At 42.1% G+C, this 17,466-nt stretch overlaps 1 protein-coding gene across 4 annotated transcripts in view; it reads left to right on the top strand.

Annotated features, from left to right (window-relative positions):
* Window positions 1-253: 253 nt before the first annotated feature.
* Window positions 254-17,466, top strand: part of NEDD4L (NEDD4 like E3 ubiquitin protein ligase) — a 907,002-nt gene continuing 889,789 nt past the window's right edge. For all 4 annotated transcript variants that reach the window (XM_029579603.1, XM_029579595.1, XM_029579588.1 and 1 more), the window contains exon 1: window positions 254-1,076. In XM_029579603.1, coding sequence (XP_029435463.1) covers window positions 1,032-1,076 — 45 coding nt within the window. In that variant the 5' untranslated portion in view covers window positions 254-1,031. The remainder of the gene's footprint in view (window positions 1,077-17,466) is intronic.

Below are 17,466 nucleotides of genomic sequence, written 5' to 3'. Positions count from 1 at the left end.
CGGGCTTTCCTTCCTCCATCACTTTTATTTTTTCTAGGCCGGTGCCAGGAAAGCCAACCCAACCTCACGCTTTTCCTCCTCCTCCAGTCAATTGGTTTGCTGGGGCTGCACTGCCCGCCCCCTCCCTCGCACCGTGCTCAGCCTGCTGGGGCTCCCGGCTAGTCACGGGATAGGACGGTGCGGGGCTGGGCGCTGGCAGGCCTCGTCTCCTATCCGGGCAGGTTTGTGTGAGAGCTGCGGCCACTGGGTCCTCTGTTAAAGGGGAGAAAGCTTGCAGAGCCCCGGAAGAGAGGCAGAGCCGGCCTGCACTTTACCAGCCCCCCCCCCCCCCCCATGAGACAAAAAGCACGGCATGCGCTGAGACCCCTCCCCACAACAACTCGGCGCTCAGAAGCCCAGAACTGAAAAGAAAACCCAAGAACACAAAAGGCCAGCCCTTGAGACACTCATTTCCAGGGCGAGCCACAGAAAGGCAAAGCGAGCGCCGAGCAACAGAGAACCAAGCCCAGCAGACACGGAAGAAACTCCAGCACGCGCGGGCGCCTACGGAGCAGAAGGCGGAGGACGCTCACGGGGGGGGGGGAGCAAGGCCAGCGTGGGGGATGCACTGAAACCCGCCAGGCGAGGAGCCTCCGAAATGTTGTGGACACCCCCCGCCAAGCGAGCTCGGCGCTGATTGAGATACATAAACAGGGCAAGCCCAGCACTGACACTCGCACACACACAAGAGGGAAGGTGGGAGGGAGGGAGCGAGCAACTCCCAGCTGCTGCTGCTGGCTGTACACTAGGAAGCAGCTTTGCTGCACCGGGGCATAAACACACGCCAGATCTCAGCCTATTGCTCCTAGGGAGACATTGCCTGCTTGGATCTTGGGAGGATTCAATTGCTCTGCCTTTGTTTTCTCTCTCACTCTGCACATATCCAGTGGAAAATTGCTTCTAAAGTCCCGGGTGCGAGATACATACATATATATATATTTTTTTTCGTTTTACCTTTGTGGAGCACTGTTTGTACGTTTTATTCCAGTTCCATGGCGACCATCGTAGAACCAATTTATGGGCTTTCCGAAGATGAAGTAAGTACTCAAATTTTATTTGCTTTCATCTATATATTTAGAAGACACTTGAGCAATTGTTAAACCGGGGGCGGGGACACCCGAGGTCTGAAATATTAGGAAATCTTAAATTGCAGCTCTCGCGGCGGGTCCTGTTAAAAAATTTAAGTGAAAAGCAAGAGAATTGGCTTTGATTGACTGACAGAGGCACTGGTTTGTGTTGTAACATAAAACAATTCTGTAAAGCGTAATGACAGTGGATCTTGGATTTCCTACTAGTACGTCGGATTTTTGCTTTGTCTGTATTTCAACGTAGAAAGCTAATTAAAAAAAAAAAGAAAAGTAATTTGAGTTGAGTGTTATCTACAGTCGATCAAAAAAAAGCAGGAGACGCTCCTAGAAGTGAATGACCTGTCTCAGGGTGGCATTTAGGTGTCGGCGTTTCTGTCATTCGTTGTTCTGTTAATGGCGATTGACGGGCTCTGAGGCTGATCGTGGCTGAGGCGCCCAGTCCGGTAACTTTTCTGGCAGCCTTTCCAAGAGCAGCTCCCGAAAGTGTTCCTGTGAACTTCAGTAGCTGCCAGGAGTCGGGGGACCTTTTGGCTTCTGGTTTGCTGCTCGGCAACCTGTGAATCCTTCAGGCTTGCTGCTGCCCTGTGAGTTAATAGGTAATTCAGCTGGCTACTGCCATTTTTTCTCTGCTCTTTAGGTCCAGAGGCGCTTTTAATTTTATGCATGGTGAACTAATTGACCCTTGGACTTTTATTTTGTGCCTGGAAATGGAACTAGCGTCCTTTCGGGTCATAGGTCGCTTGTCACTTACATTTGTCTCTGTGCGGTCATTTGTTAGCTGCTTTCAAAGGGAAACATGCTAGTTTCGCGGATCATGAGGGAGAAGCCACTCCTACCTGCTCCTTTATCTGCTAGCATTATTATAAGGTGTCCCTATGTCTACTGTGCATGGAGACCTTTTTTTTAATTTAAATTAAATTTTCCTATGTGTGCCTCTCTCGCTATGCAAGGGGTGTGCTCTGTATTGAGGGGCTGCAGCTTGCTTGGAAGAACTGATGGCCAGCAGCAGCCTTTCTGGAATGCCCTGAGGAGGAGATGCCTAGGTGGGTTGTGATCGTCCAGGGCCACGCCTGCACTTACTGTCTCCCCTTGTCTACCGTTCAGCAATGTAAGGGGCGTTACACAAGAGAAAAGAGATGATTCTCCTCCCCCACTCTCCTTTAGGTGTTCAGATTTAACTCTGACCTGGTCTGATTAAAACCAGTTATTTGGAAAATTCTGAAACACAATGATAGGCACAGTGAGGGCCCGCAGAGTACTCTCCTTTCTTTCCAGAAATACTAGTGATTTTTTTTTTTTTAATAAGGAAAACCAATCTCTCTCTTTCTCTCTAGGAATTTAGGTACAGCAATGTGCCTGCTGCAGTGTTTTTGTTTTTTTTTCTTCCTTTTGTTTTCTCTCACCCTGGCTTCTAAGCCTCAATTGGGAACAAGGTAATGATGCTCTAGGAATGAATGCTGGGGGCAGACTTTGGACATTTTGGTATTTCTGAGTAATGAATGCCGCTGAAATGTATCACATTTTTTTTGGCCATACACAAAATGGGGAACAAACCCTTCAGTATGTCTTAGTGTATTCCATGCATTAAACTAAAATGTCCAGAAAAGAAAAAAAAAGGTGCTGGAAATAAATGTCTGCCTAACGCGGTGTAGTTCTATTATGTTGGCTTTACTGGAGAGGAGGCAGGTATTGGATATAGGTTCTTCTCTCCCTAATACTTGAACAATTTGTTTTTATCAGTGACTCATGGGTGAACCTAGTAACACAGAACAAGATGGCAGATAAAGACCACAGGTCCCTTCTGAACATTTTGGCTTCATTGAACAATGCTCACTACTTAAACTCCACCTTTACCTTTTACTTCACCTCAACTAAGGAACCTCTGTGACTGCCCCAGGGTCTTCTGAACCCAGTCACTGTACTTTCTACCTACCTGCCCCTTTCTGTGATGGAATATTTCCTGACTTTAGTCTTGGACTCTGTCCCTGTTTTATCTTCATACCCTGGCCTCTTGTTTAGAACTTATTTTTTTGTGGAAAAACTTTGCTTTTTGTGCATTAGTGGTGCAATATAAATCAGAGGAATAGTCATGTAGTGCACCTCTTAACTGGCATTTAGTTATTAGAGGAGCGAAGAAGTAAAGTAGAATTTGTGCCAAGACTAAATAGTAGGTAGAAGATGGGCATTGCCCTATACTGGCATTATGTGCCTTCCTGTAGTGTTTGCATGCTGAGGTTTTGTTAGGGAGCATAACTCAATCATTCTTCCCCCAGGTAAAGTTTTTTTAAATTTTGCATTGGTCCATGCCTCTTGTATGCAAATTATTTTCCAGACTTCACTTTTCTTCTGCTGTATTCTCAAGTCCTGTTGAACTCTGCTCCTTAGCATCCAATTAATACCACTCAACAGCTGCTAAATAGCAGATTGCGAAGACTAATTGCACTCAGTTTATTTCTCATAAACCCAAACCCACTTCCATATGTGGACTGCTGATTGCACTCAGTTTTACCTGTTACGAGCTTGAATATGTGCACTTACTATTTCCAGAGTATGCATTACAAAGCCAGTAGACTTTTTTTTCTTTTGTCTGCCTGTTCCTCTGATGGCAGATTAAAAATCCCTACCCCTCAAAATAAATGGAGGCTTTGCTGTGTTTTAAATTTTATTTTATTAATTATTTATTATTATTCAGATTTATACAAAGCTCAGCTTTTATTTGAAAAATACCCTGCACACAACAGCAGAGATAAAACAGGTGCATTATCATGCAGATATTGTTCCAGTATGATCCACCCACGTTTTTAGTTTTGTGGTCATCTGTGCATCCATCTCGGTTTCCTACTTTTTACTATAAAGGACCAAAGCGAGACTCTCTCTTAAAAACACTACCGGAGAAATCAGATGAAATCTTAATCCTCTCTGTCAAGATGAAAAATAAATGACCCAAGCATCTGGATTGTGCAGGTGTACATTCTGGAGTAGTACGGTAGTATCTGGAGAGCATTAGAGAGCTTCTGGTTAGAAAGTGAAACAGGAGGAGCCCCACAGCTATAAGTGTCTGCCCACACCCCTTCGATTTAGCTGCAAGCTTCTTCAGAGTAATCATAAATAATATCTTTTGATGCCATTTCCTCATCTTTCCGCTCAGCCAATACTAATACTACTTTAATCAGAGTCTTTGTATTTTGGTGGTCTCCCCAGATTATCGTCGTAAGATGATGGCTCAGGAAGAGAAGAGGGATACGACAATCTGAGTGAACTCCCTTTTTTTATGATGTTGTGGTCCCTATTCCAAAAAGGTCTAATCTTTGGCCATGATCAAACACTGCATCAAATCAACTGCACGCTCCTCGAAGCACTGTTAATGTTGAATACTTTTTTACTTGTTCTTTTAATTTGTGTGGAATAATGCAGAACCTGGGTTATTTATTTTAAAGCCTTTTATCCTACTACCTCCTTTACATTGTTCGGAGTGAGTTACAAAATTCTATACTTATAATATTAAACATAAATGTACATGATTTAAAACATAAATCCAAAAGCCATTTTAAAATTCTCAAATCAATGCCCAAAAGCATTTGTAAACAAAAAGGATTTCAGACTTTCCCGGAAACATTTTTTTTTTTTTTTTTTACATCTCTCTCCTGCCTCAACCCACTGGGAAGAAGAGCATTCCATAATGTGGACTCTGTGTAGGTAAAAGACTTTCTCCGAATCATTTCCAATCTATAGTAGAGAAGTGGAGGAATTTTTAACAGTCGGGTGCCTTGCGACCGCAGTCTGCGTTCTGACTCTTACTTCTCTAATTCTTTAACTACTACACGAGGATTGTCAGACTATCAAAGCTTATATGTTAGTACCGGTAACTTTTAAAATGTGAGAAACTTTTCACTGGCAACCAGTGCAATTCCTTCAATATTGGCACTACATGCTCAAATCTATTTATCCCACTGATCACCCTAGCCGTCGCGTACTGGGCTAACTGAAGGGCCTGAAAAAACTTCTCTGGCAAACCCATCCATATAGGGTAACGGGCCCAAAAAAGTTATTGAGGTAAAATGGCTTTTGATGGTCTTTAGTTTTCAATGTAAACGGTGCTGATTTTGCAATTTGTTTCAAATGCCATTGCAAAGTGAATTTTGAATCTAATAGTAATCCCAGGCTCCTTGCTTCCAAGAGGACCTTTAGATTACAACCCTCCATAATTTAATTTGTATACCAACCTGCAGCGAAGGACTGCACTGCATGCTTTGCCAGATCTGAAGAGAGAAAGCACAACGAAGTAAAAAAAAGAAAAAAAGTCACTCTTTAGTCCCAAAATTAGACAGTATGTGGTGATCAAACAGTTGTTCCCATTTATTGATTATCACCTGGCGTTGCTCTTCGAAGCAGATCACTCAACATTTAATGTCCGAGGTGTAGATCGGAAGAGGTTGGCTCATACGTAATTTTAACCTATCATTATTGGTTTTTTTTGTCCTTTGATTTGCTTGCGTTTTTTGCTCTGAACATGAGAAGTCTTGTGTAACGCTCCTGTGTGGGAGCGCAGGGGGGTGTACCGAGGATGCTGGGATCAAGCCTGTGGAATGTTTGAATGAAGCATGGTCAGATGGTTATCGGTAATGAAGCCAGTTTTGCTTTCATCTAGTGCCTTTGATTGAAACGGGCTCTCCGTGTACTTTACAATTAGAATACAAAAAGCAATAAGTCATGCTCTTTATGACTACTTCTAAGTAAGAGGAGGGATATTTTTTTAACCCACCAATGCTGGGATAAGCAAAGGGAGGAGAACAGACTGTGATAGGCCCAAGTTCATATAAAGAGATGATAGGGGGAGCAGTATTTGGTCCCTGGACTAATTGAACCAGGCTGCCTCTTCCTTCTCCTCCTGCTGGGCCTCACCTCATTGCTCTTTTCAAAATGTGGGTAAACTGGTCCTTATCTGCTGACATCTATTGTATTACTATGACTTGAAGGGCCTTTCCACCCCCATCCCTTTGCATAGGAGCTGTCTGGACAGAAGCTTCCACTGTTAGTTTTTTTTTTTCTTGAGCTCTAAAATCTATTCCATTTTTTTGGCCTGAAACAGAGACCTACCCATTACTATTGTAATATTGTGCTGTGATATTATTTTCCTGCTTGGGAAGAGAGGCCGGGGAGGGAGGAGGAGAAGAGGCAGGAAGAAGTGAATATAACTAACACTAGTGGAGGAATTTATCAATGTTTTATATTTTGTTCCAACAATAGAAAAATTATTTGCTTACACACACTAGTGACCTTGTGTTGATTTAGCTACATTTTACACCTTTCAGAACTGGAATAAGATTTTTTTTTTTTTCCTAAGGAATTTGGAATGCATCCATTTCGCGGCCCTGTTTTCTTCAACTGTCACTTTTAAAAGGAGCCTGAAATTCCTCTGTTTAAGCATTAACGAAATACGCTTTTGATAGTGGAAAAAGAAAACAGATTTAGCCAGCCTTGTGCGCCGAGTATTTCCTTCTGTTTCCGTAAAACGATGGGGCATGCCATGTCATGCTCATGCTAATAAATGTATACACGGAAGACTGGTGGCAGATCAGGAACACAAGGCCATTGGATCTGTTCAGTTTTCTTTTCTGTTTCATCTCCAGCTTTAATCTTCATTTTCTTGCAGCTAAGGATCCTCTGTGCTTTACCCCATGTCGTCTCAGTAGACGTGGAGGTGTGGCCTGGAGCAGTAGTCTGAGAACCAGAGAAGCCAGGGTGTGGGAATAATACACAGGGTTCAAATCCCCCCCCCTTCCTGCGTCCTTGGATATGTCGCTTAACCCTCCATTGCCTCAGGTACCAACATAGATTGTAGGCCTTCCCGGAAGGGTCCTACCTACACTACCCGAAATCTGACTTGCCTTGACTTCAGTTTTGGAAAGGGGGGGACCAACAAAATACAAAACGCTAGAGTAACAACCACAGGACTCAGCTTCTGTTCTGTAACACTGCTGTAGCTTTGCAGAGCACTGACTCTGCAGATGCAAAGCTTTAGGGACAGGGTTTATATACTGCAACACTACTGCAGCTTCTCAGGGTAAGGTTGACTCTGCAGTTGCAGAATTGCAGAGACCGATTATGCACAAATGCTGTCGCAGCATCTCTCTCTGTGTACGCTAACCAGATGCTGACCGGGAACGAATGCTTAGGTCTGTAAAGCTCCACCTTTTAAAGTTCGGACTTTTCGCGGCCATTTCTCCCCTGGCCTAGCCATCAGTGCATGAGCAAGTTTTCTGTTTGTTTCATAATCTCCAAAGCTGTCAGTTGTGTCTTTTTATATCCAGGGTGTTCCATTAGCCACAGCTTTAGCCTTTCACTGCTGTAGTTTCCTTTTTATTGACTGAGTTTTCCATCAAGCGCTGTGTTCCCTTTCTGGCTTTATGCAGGTGCCGAACATGGTTGTACAGGTCCTCCTCTTCTAAGGCTTACTCAGTTTTTCAAACACTGACCCTCAGTCGCTGTTGCCAGAAAGGAGCTTTAATTTTTAATTACCCTTATGTACAGCTCCCCTTTCCTCCTCTCCCTCTCTGGTTTTTCAGAGTAGGTCATGAGATCTCCGCCGCCAGAGGCCCATGATTCCACTTTTTCCCCTCAGTATTCTGGGATTTGTAGTTTGCTATTTTCTGACTTGCCCTGGGAGCTTTTTCCCATTTGTTCTTCCAGACCCAGCCCTTATGCCAATTGCTTCTTCCTCCCCTTAGGAAAGATGTTGGGAAGTATATTGCGTTAGGTTCTAGATCCACCACTCGGTGAAGAAATATTCACTAATGTTACCCTTGAGCCTACTTTCATGATCTCTTGCATTAGAATTGTCTTTTCTGCTGAGTATTATACGTGTCCCTCACTTGTCTCATTGTGTACTGCTCTCTTGCTTTTCTGAATCTCAAATGCATGATTCCGGGTTTCTGCGCGTACAAAGGAGCAGGACACAATGGGTACTAGGCAGGAGGGAGACCTCATGGTGATCATATCTGATTACTCTCAAGGTTGCAAATCTGTGCAACAAGGCCAGAGCGAGAGGACTACTCGGGTACCTAGGGAGAGGTATTATCAGTAGAAAACAAAGTGATGAGGATGCCTTGCACAGATCATTGGTTGTTTGCACTATTGTATCCAGTTCAGGAAGCTTTAGTTCCAAAAGCATACAGAACAGATGGAGAAAATCTACCAGAATGGTACAGTTTCTGCATTCATAAGTGCTATGAAATGAGAATTAAAGCATTAAGGAACCTATTTACTAACTTGTGTTAGTGGCAGCATGGGGCGTTAATGTGTGCTGAATGCACAATAAAAGTGCTAGTGTTAAAATTAGTGAATAGATTTTGCCATTTAATGCATTAGATATTTAAATGAGCCATTAAATTGCAAAATTATGACAAGCAGTTCATTTAAATCCAGCATGGGTTGTCTTAATGTGCACGTTCGTATTAAAACCGCCATTAACATAAGACTTTAACTACACCTCCTAAAAATGTATTTTAATTCCATTTGATACACACTTTTAGTGCAAAAGCATGAACACACACATTGCTGCACTTTTAATGCGCTATTCACTAATAGTTCTATGTCCTTTAGTGAGTAGCTCATTGAAAATGCTGCAATAAAAGCATGCTTTTAGCAAATAGGCCTCTAAATCTTTGTTGCCAACGTTTCCACTCCATGGGGTGTGTCCACCTGGGAATCTGGAATGGCAGGAGGCTTTCAGTTCGTGGTTTTACTGTTTATGGTCATAGCACAGGTACCTGAGGGGTTTTCAACGTCTGCTGGTTGTTACAGAGTTCATTCCGAGCATACTATATCCTTTGATGGGTCAAGAGAGGTCCTTGTCTGTTTAGATCAAATCAGTAGGAGCGGAGAGGATTGTTAGAGGGTAAAATGTCTGTGTACATTTTGTGTGTGTTGCCCTTTTCTAGCTTTAGAATGCCTGGGCTTAATATGGCCAAACTTTGTATGGAGGTAGGTCCTTGGGTAGGACATCTGAATTTGCACTCTTCAAAGTGGTGGTGGTAGTGGTGTGTGGATGGGTGGGGGCTTGGTCAGAGTTGGCTGTTTTTCTGTAAGAAATGCATGCAGTTTCTGTGTCTGGCCCCTTTACCCATAACTGAGAAACAGATGGCTCTAGCTCTTCCAAACATTGTGTGGAGGAAAGTCCTGGAGGAACATTACACTTTTCCACTTTACGTTTGTGAGTAATATGGAAGTTGGCATTTTCCAAAAAAAAAAAAATTGTAATTGGGAAGGGGAGGTTTGAACTGGAATATCTGAATGCCAGCCTTCCTACTTATGTTAACAGCACTGCGAGACCAGCTTGGGATGCATGGTGTTCCATGGTTAGTCTTGGAAATGCAAACACCATGCTATAATAGTGTTTATCTTATTCCTTCCAGTTCTCCTGTGCTTCAGAGAGAATTCCTCAGTCTTTTTTTTTTTTTGTCTGGTTTTAGCTGCTCTTTTGCAGCTACAATGCTGCTCTTTTCAGAGCAGCATAGAGGGTTCTGCAGAGAAAACCTATAGATTACCCTTAAGCCAACCTGCAACCTGTGTGGTGACAAGAATAGTAACTGTATTGCCATCTGTTTCTATGTGATATCCTTTGTAAGGACTTCACACTTGTAACCTTAAATATCTCATATTTGTTAGTCAGGTTTACTGCAGTTCCTGGACTGATGATTTTGGGGTAATTTTGCAAAATCAATATTTTGGAAGTAGAAACCATAATGTTTTATGGGAAAGTGTTTTTGTAATTGATGGGCAGGAAAGCAAGTTGGGTTTTATTTGTTTGAATAGGTTTGTGAAAAAGGAATGGGTGCTAAGATGCATGGGTGTGTGATTGTCAGTGCAGCTGATGCTCTTTAGTATGGGCAGAATCAACCCTACCTAGAGCTTGTGTGGATCTCTCTCTTCCCTGGGGACATCAAACCACCAAGGGAAGAGACTCAGATGAAGTTATGGTAAATGGCCTATAAAGTCATGAGCAGTGTGGAACAAGTAAACAATCAATAGTTTGTTATTAATCCTTTCAAATAGTACTAGGTCTAGGGTATGCTACATGCAACTGACTAATAGCAGATTTAAAACCATCTGGAGAGCACATTTTTTTCAGTAAATGCACGGTTAAGCTGTAGAATTCGTTGCTGGAAGATGTGGCCAAAGCTAATACTATATCTGTGTTTAAAAATGATTTAGACGGGTTTCTAGAGGACAGATCAGATTGTTAGCTGAGCAGACTCAGGGAATATGTCTCTTTCTTCTGGGAGTAAGAAACAAGAAATGGACTTTACTGTTTATATCTGCCATGCACTTTCTAATGACCTGAATGGGCTACTTTTGGAGACAGGATGCTAAGCTAGATGGCCCACTGATTAGACCCAGACATAGAGAGATAGTGGATGGCCCTGCAAGGGGCTCTGTTCAAACAAATGGTAATGGAACCCACGAGGGAGGGAATTTTACTTGACCTAGTGCTCACTAATGGGGATAATGTCTCTAATGTCCGGCTGGGTGCCCTCCTCAGCACCAGTGATCATCAAACAGTATGGTTTGATATTGCAAATAGGATCGGAGAAGTGTCACAAAGATCCGAGTTTTGAACTTAAAAAAAAACCAGACTTTGTCAAAAAGGGGAAATATCTGGAGGCAGAACTTGAAGACTGGAAGAAAATGGGAGAGGTTGAACAGTGGGCCAAACTAAAAGGAGCAATTACAAAAGCAACAAATCTATATGTTAGAAAAGTAAACAAAAGTAAGTTAAATAAGAATCCAATCTGGTTCACAAAGGAGATGGCTGATGTAATAACAGCAAAAAAAAGCAGCTTTTCAGAAATGTAAAGAATCCCAAAAAGTGGAACACAGGGAGATGAAAAAAGTAATCAAGAAAGCAAAAAGTCAGGCAGAGGAAAGGATTGCCAAGGAGATAAAGCGAGGTGACAAAACATTTTTCAGATATATCGGAGAAAGGTACATAGTAGAATAGTGAAATTGAAAAGGGGATAAGGATCAGTGGGTGGAGAGAGATGATGAATTAGCAGAAATATTAAACAAATACTTCTGTTCAGTGTTCTCAAAAGAAGACCCTGGAGTAGGACCGTCACTTGTGAACAAGACTGTAGAAGGGAGTGGAGTAGACAAAACTCCATTTACAGAAGAGAATATATGGGAAGAGCTAAGAAAACTGAATGTGGACAAAGCCATGGGGGCCTGATGAGGTTCACCCCAGAATTCTGAGGGAACTCGGATGTGCTGGTGGGTCCATTGTGTGATCTGTTCAATAGATCTTTGGAAAAGGGTGCAGTGCCTAGTGACGACAAGAGCGGTGGTGGTCCCGCTTCACAAGAGTGGGAGCAGAGAAGATGCTGGAAACTACAGGCCGGTTAGCATCACCTCGTTAGTGGGAAAATTAATGGACACTCTGCTGAAAGAAAGGATAGTGAACTATCTACAATCTGGTGAGTTGCTCGATCAGAAGCAGCATGGATTCACCAGGGGAAGGTCCTGTCAGACGAATCTAATTGATTTCTTTGATGCGGTGACTAGAGAACTGGCTCAGAAATGAGAAGTTTGGTAGTCAGCTCCAAGGTGTTGGCATGGATTACAAACTGGTTGACAGAAGACAACGGGTGATGGTAAATGGAACCTACTCTGAAGAGAGAATGGTGTTAAGTGGAGTGCCACAAGGATCGATGTTGGGACCGGTTCTTTTCAACATCTTCGTGAGCGACATTGCGGAAGGGTTAGAAGATAAAGTTTGTCTATTTGCGGATGATACTAAGATCTAAAACAGAGTGGACATGCCGGACGGAGAATGAGACGGGATTTAAGGAAGCTGGAAGAGTGGTTGAACATATGGCAGCTGGGATTCGGTGCCAAGAAATGCAGAGTTATGCATTTGGGGCATGGTAATCCAAAAGAACTATATGCGTTGGGGGGTGAAGGGCTGATGTGCACGGAGCAGGAGAGAGACCTTGGGGTGATAGTGTCTAACGACCTGAAGTTGACGAAGCAGTGTAACACGGCGATAGCTATAGCCAGAAGAATGCTGGGCTGCATAGAGAGAGGAATATCTAGTAATAAAAGGGAAGTGATAAGCCCCCTTGTACAGGTCCTTGGTGTGAGGCCTCACCTGGAGTACTGTGTTCAGTTCTGGACACCGTATCTCAAAGGAAACAGAGACAGGATGGAGGCGGTTCAGAGAAGGGCGACCAAAATGGTGGGTGGTCTCCATCGAATGAGTTATGAAGAGAGGTTGAAGAACCTGAATATGTATACCCTGGAGGAGAGGAGGAGCAGGGGTGATATGATATAGACCTTCAGATACTGGAAAGGTTTTAATGATCCATGATCGTCAACAAACCTTTTCCATTGGAAACAATTTAGTAGTACTAGGGGTCACGATTTGAAACTCCAGGAGGGAAGGCTTAGAACTAATGTCAGGAAATATTTCTTCACTTAGAGAGTGGTGGATGCCTGGAATGCCCTTCCGGAAGAAGTGGTGAAGACTATAACTGTGAAGGATTTCAAAGGGGCATGGGATAAACACTGTGGAATCCCTAAAAGGCTAGAGGATGGGAATAAAAAAAAAAACTAAACTGGCACGGAGCGGCAGTTACTACCTTGGTAAGCTTGCTGGGTAGACTAGATGGACTATTTTGGTCTTTTTCTGCTGTCATTACTGTGTCCGTAAACTTGGGACCTCAGAACCCTTAGCATAACAGCACATTTCCCAACCTAGATAGCCAGTTACTGTTGTGTTTTGAATTTTTTTTTTTTGAGTAGCAAAACTATCTTTTTTTTTTTTTTTGGCAAATATAAGTTTTCGAAGCTTTAACATCCCCATTGCATCTCTGATAGCAGCAAACATCTTACAGTGGCATCCATACAGAAACTTGATCTTGCTGCTGATACATCCAGGATGGCTTTAGTCCCTAAGAATAGTGTCACACTGATGCTTAAGTTAAGCTGTAACCTCTTCAGTAGGTGAAGAGCTGCAATAGAGCTAAGTGAATATCTGGATGTTAATAAGATGATGGATGTTTACCAAATGAGTTTTTTGAAAGAATGATGGAACCAAACCTTTATTAGTTTCAGTACTTGATTTTTTTGCATTGTGAGTTGGATAAAGGCAATTCAGTTTTATTGATGCAGTATGTATTTGAGTTCAATTGGTAAAGTTTTCCAGAAATTGGGAGCGAGGTACTTTTATTTACGCTGTTTATTTGTAGTGTTTAAAATATGGTCCAGGTGATGTATTTTAAAGAAATTTAAAGAATGTTTAGAAGAAGTGCAACAGTGGTTAGGTGGCCGGAAATTAGTACTGAATGTGAAAAGACACTGGTTTTTAAGAGAGTCATTATTGTGGGGTAGATGACAAATAATTATGTTTTGGAGGGGAGATTATTCCTATTGTATAAGAAGCTCGTAATTTAGGTATAATTCTAGATTAACAATGAAACCATGATAAAAAAAAAGTGGCTAAATCAGCATTTGGAAGGTTACGTTTTGGTTAGGCAGCTTAAGCTTTTTTTTTATCTGTATTGGAATTTAGGACTGTAGTTTTAGTGTTTTGGTAATCATTGCAATAATCTATTTTACTCCTGTTTATGTAAGGTTACCTCAAAAACTATTAAGGGTGATGTAACTGGTAATGAATGGTGCAGCTAGAGTATTTACAGGAACCTGGTACCATGACATTCTACAGTATTTACATTGGTTGCCAGTGGGTGAAAGAACCCATTATAAAATTAATACTTTTGTTCAAATCACTGCATATAGATGAGCGTTCATTATCATATTTTATAGTCTTGTACTAATGTTCACACCTTATGTTCGGTAGATCAACATTTATTAAGGGAATCAAGTTTTTTAAGGATTATGCTTATCAAGAAACGCAGAACAGGGCCTTTTCAATAATAGGACCGAAAATGTGGCATAAGATAATCTGAGGAAAACAAAAGAATTGAAAATTTTAAAAACATATCTTTTTAAACAGGTATGTTACATAAAATTATGTTGTCGTGGGGTTTTCTTTATTTCTGAAGTTTTATGAATGTTTCTTATGTGCTGCGCAGATCAATATATTTGTATATTGTGGGTTTCAAATGTAACAATATATAGAAAAGGTAGGGAAGGTTGCTTTGCCTTATATCCCGCACTTTGTTTTGTTTACCAGCGTTCTCCTGTTGCCATAGTGTGTAACTAATTTTTGTTAGACATTTATTTCTTGGCTGTTCTGCTGGAGCTGTTCTGCTGGAGCTGTTCTGCTGGAGCTGTTCTGCTGGAGCTGTTCTGCTGATAGGCTGTTCTGCTGGAGCTGATGATAGGCATCACATCAACCGGGTTGATGTGATGCCTATCATGAAACTCGGTATAACAAAAACAATAAATAAATATATATATATTTTTTTTTTTTGCAAGTATGCAGTAGTTTAGTAGTTGATGCTGTTTTTGCAATGAGCTTGTTCACCTGACTGGCTGTTTTCAAACGACTCGTCTTGGGAGCCTAATGACTTGTGGTCACAACTGAGCTGGGCTTGATTTGATGAACGAGATACCGAGGTGAAAAGCCTTAAAATCGAGCTGAATGGTATTTAAATTCCCATTTGAATGCTACTTGACGGTCAGCTTCATGCTTTGTTCCCCAGAGTTACACGTTAGTTACATTTAGAACAGCTTTGAGGCGATTCTGCTTTTGCTTCCTGTAGTCTTAAATCCCTTATTTTGAAATGAGATCGAAGCTTTCTTTCTTGTAGCATTTGAGAATAACTTTGTGTATGTCTAGTGGTGCTATAGAAATGGTAAGTGGTAATAGCTGACATATCCCCAGTTTGTGCTTTTTGAACACTTCTTTGTGGTTTTTGGTTATGATAAAGTTCATGTTTTGAACAAGGTAATATTGGGCAAGTGGGTTTGATTAATGAGAAATGGAAGCACATTGTGGGAGAAATGGTTTTAGTCAGTGGTTGTAGGCCCATTTTTGATTTTCTAGAAAAGTTAAGGATATGGTGGAAAATATATCTAGAAGGGAAAAGTGTTTTCAACCTCGGAAACCATTTCTAGAACTAGCGACGTAGAAACATGCAACATGACAGCAGATAGAGCACATGGCCCATCCAGTGTGCACATCCCCTTCATTCCCTCGGAGATCTTCGGTGCTTGTCCTGTGCCTTCTTGGTATTGTCCTTGTCACCGCCCTCTCTGTAAAGAGAGATTTCCTCCTTATTCTATTCCCTTTCACCCTCATCTCAAGACCCTTTGTCTTAGAGCATCCTTTCCATTGATGCTTGCATAGAGTGCAGTCAAAATGACTAGGGTTGTGCAGCCCCCAAAATTTGTGTTCATTTTGTTCAGGGTTCTTTTTATTTAATAATAATTTTGGTTTGGTTTATTTGCCAAACAGAAACAAAAAAAGATAGGAACTACCAAATGGGGGCCTCCCTGGGCCTTTTTTGGACCTTTCCCACTCCCCTCCCTGAAAAAACTTCCAGGGCCCCTCAGCTGCCACTTACCCTTTCCATAGAAGTCCTATATTGAGAAATGGGCAGAAGGGATGCCCATTTGCCTCCTGCCTCCATCAGCATACTCTTAAAAATGGTGCCGCCAGCCCTGAGACCAGCTGGTGAAGGTAGGGGGCGAGTGGCCATCCGTCCTGTCCCTTTCTCAGTACTGAACCCCTACAGAAGGGGTAAGCAGGGCAAGAAAGGTTCCTGGCCCCTGCAGCTTTTTTGAGATTGGGTTGGGCATGGTTGCAGAGGTCCAAGGAGACCCTGGCTTGGCTCGGCTTAACCTGGCACAGCTACAGTAGGCCCAAGCCACATCTGATTGGTGGAGAGGACCCAGGGAAGCCTTGTGGGAGCCTCAGGGAAGCCATGGTCAGTGATGGAGCTGGTATTTTCTTTTCTTTTTTTTTATTTTTTATATAAAGTGAATTCAAAATGAAAGAAAAGGAAAACCAGCAAAATATATTTGGTGTTTCATTCCCTTATGAAAATGAAAAGAAACAAAATAAGAAATGGCATTATCTATTTTATTTCAAAGGAATGCACATTCCTAAAAATGACTTGTAAAACTTTTTTTTTTTTTTTTTTTTGCAATAAGTTCTTAAAACAGTAGTCAAGTGCCTTGCACTCTTTCATTGGAGCCAAATCGATCAAAAATAAATCTTTATCCTGTTAGGATTGGGTTAGTGTGCCAATGGATGCTGCTTTGGTCTGTTAAGATGTTGCGTTCTGTTGGATGTGAAAGTAATAAAATTGCACTGCTGCTTTGGGCTGATGTTGTAATTGATCTTGCAACATCTTTTATTTTCTCATTTTTATTTGCAAAGGGCCCAGAATTTGTTTACTAGGACTTCTCTCTAATACCAGTTTGCAGAGCAGGCTGATAAGACAATTGCCCTCGCCTACCATTAAATGCCCTTGTGTTCTACTCAAGACACCTATTGTTAAAGTAATTATCTTAATATCTGCTGCAGTAGGATTTATCACCTAGATGAATGTTGGTGAGGAAAAGATATTGGTTTAATTTATTAAAACATCTGACAGTGCCTGCTGCAGCTTGCACTCTTGTGTCGTTAAGAAACTGAATTGGTCCCTCTTCCCACATAGTGGCTACCTTCAGCCCTGATTTCCATGAACTCTAATAGATCACAGTCATAACCGCACCAGATTCAGTTTCCAGTGGGCCTCTGCCGTCATCTGATGCCCCCTGAGTATTAGCTGACTGGATGAATTTGCTTTTGGTTTTTAATGTACATAAGATGCTTACGGTTGTCTGTGAGGCCTGTCTGTCAGAGACTTGTTGCTGCTCTGTCTGCCATGGGGTGCTGCAAGCTTATGTGCACTCCAAAAAAATTGTACTTAAGAACATAAGATATGCCATACTGGGTCAGACCAAGGGTCCTCCAGGTCCAGTATCCTGTTTCCAACAGTGGCCAATCCAAGTCACAAGTACCTGGCAAGTACCCAAACGTTTATATAGATCCCATGCTACTAATGCTGGCAACAAGCAGTAGATGCTCAGCCCGACACAAAGCAGGGGAGAGGAGTAAGATGCATGAGAGAGGATGCAAGGGAGAGAGAGAGCTGCATATTCCACTGTGAATGTTTTGCAGGTTGCAGTTATTGTAGTCATAGGTTTGTTTTTTTTTTCCCCCATCCTCCTTCTTTTCCTCAATATGTTTTCATAAGTTCATGGCACCCAATCAGCAGCAGTGTCAGGGACACACAAGACAACCTATACCAGCACAAGTCGCCGATTCTATAATGCGAACCAGGACTGCAGCCTGAGTTCGGTCTCTTTCCTCTGAGCAGAGAGAGAA

Source organism: Rhinatrema bivittatum, chromosome 1 (genome assembly GCF_901001135.1).
Source record: "Rhinatrema bivittatum chromosome 1, aRhiBiv1.1, whole genome shotgun sequence".
NCBI classification, from domain to species: Eukaryota; Metazoa; Chordata; class Amphibia; order Gymnophiona; family Rhinatrematidae; genus Rhinatrema; species Rhinatrema bivittatum.
This window is presented reverse-complemented; position numbering and strand designations above follow the sequence as displayed.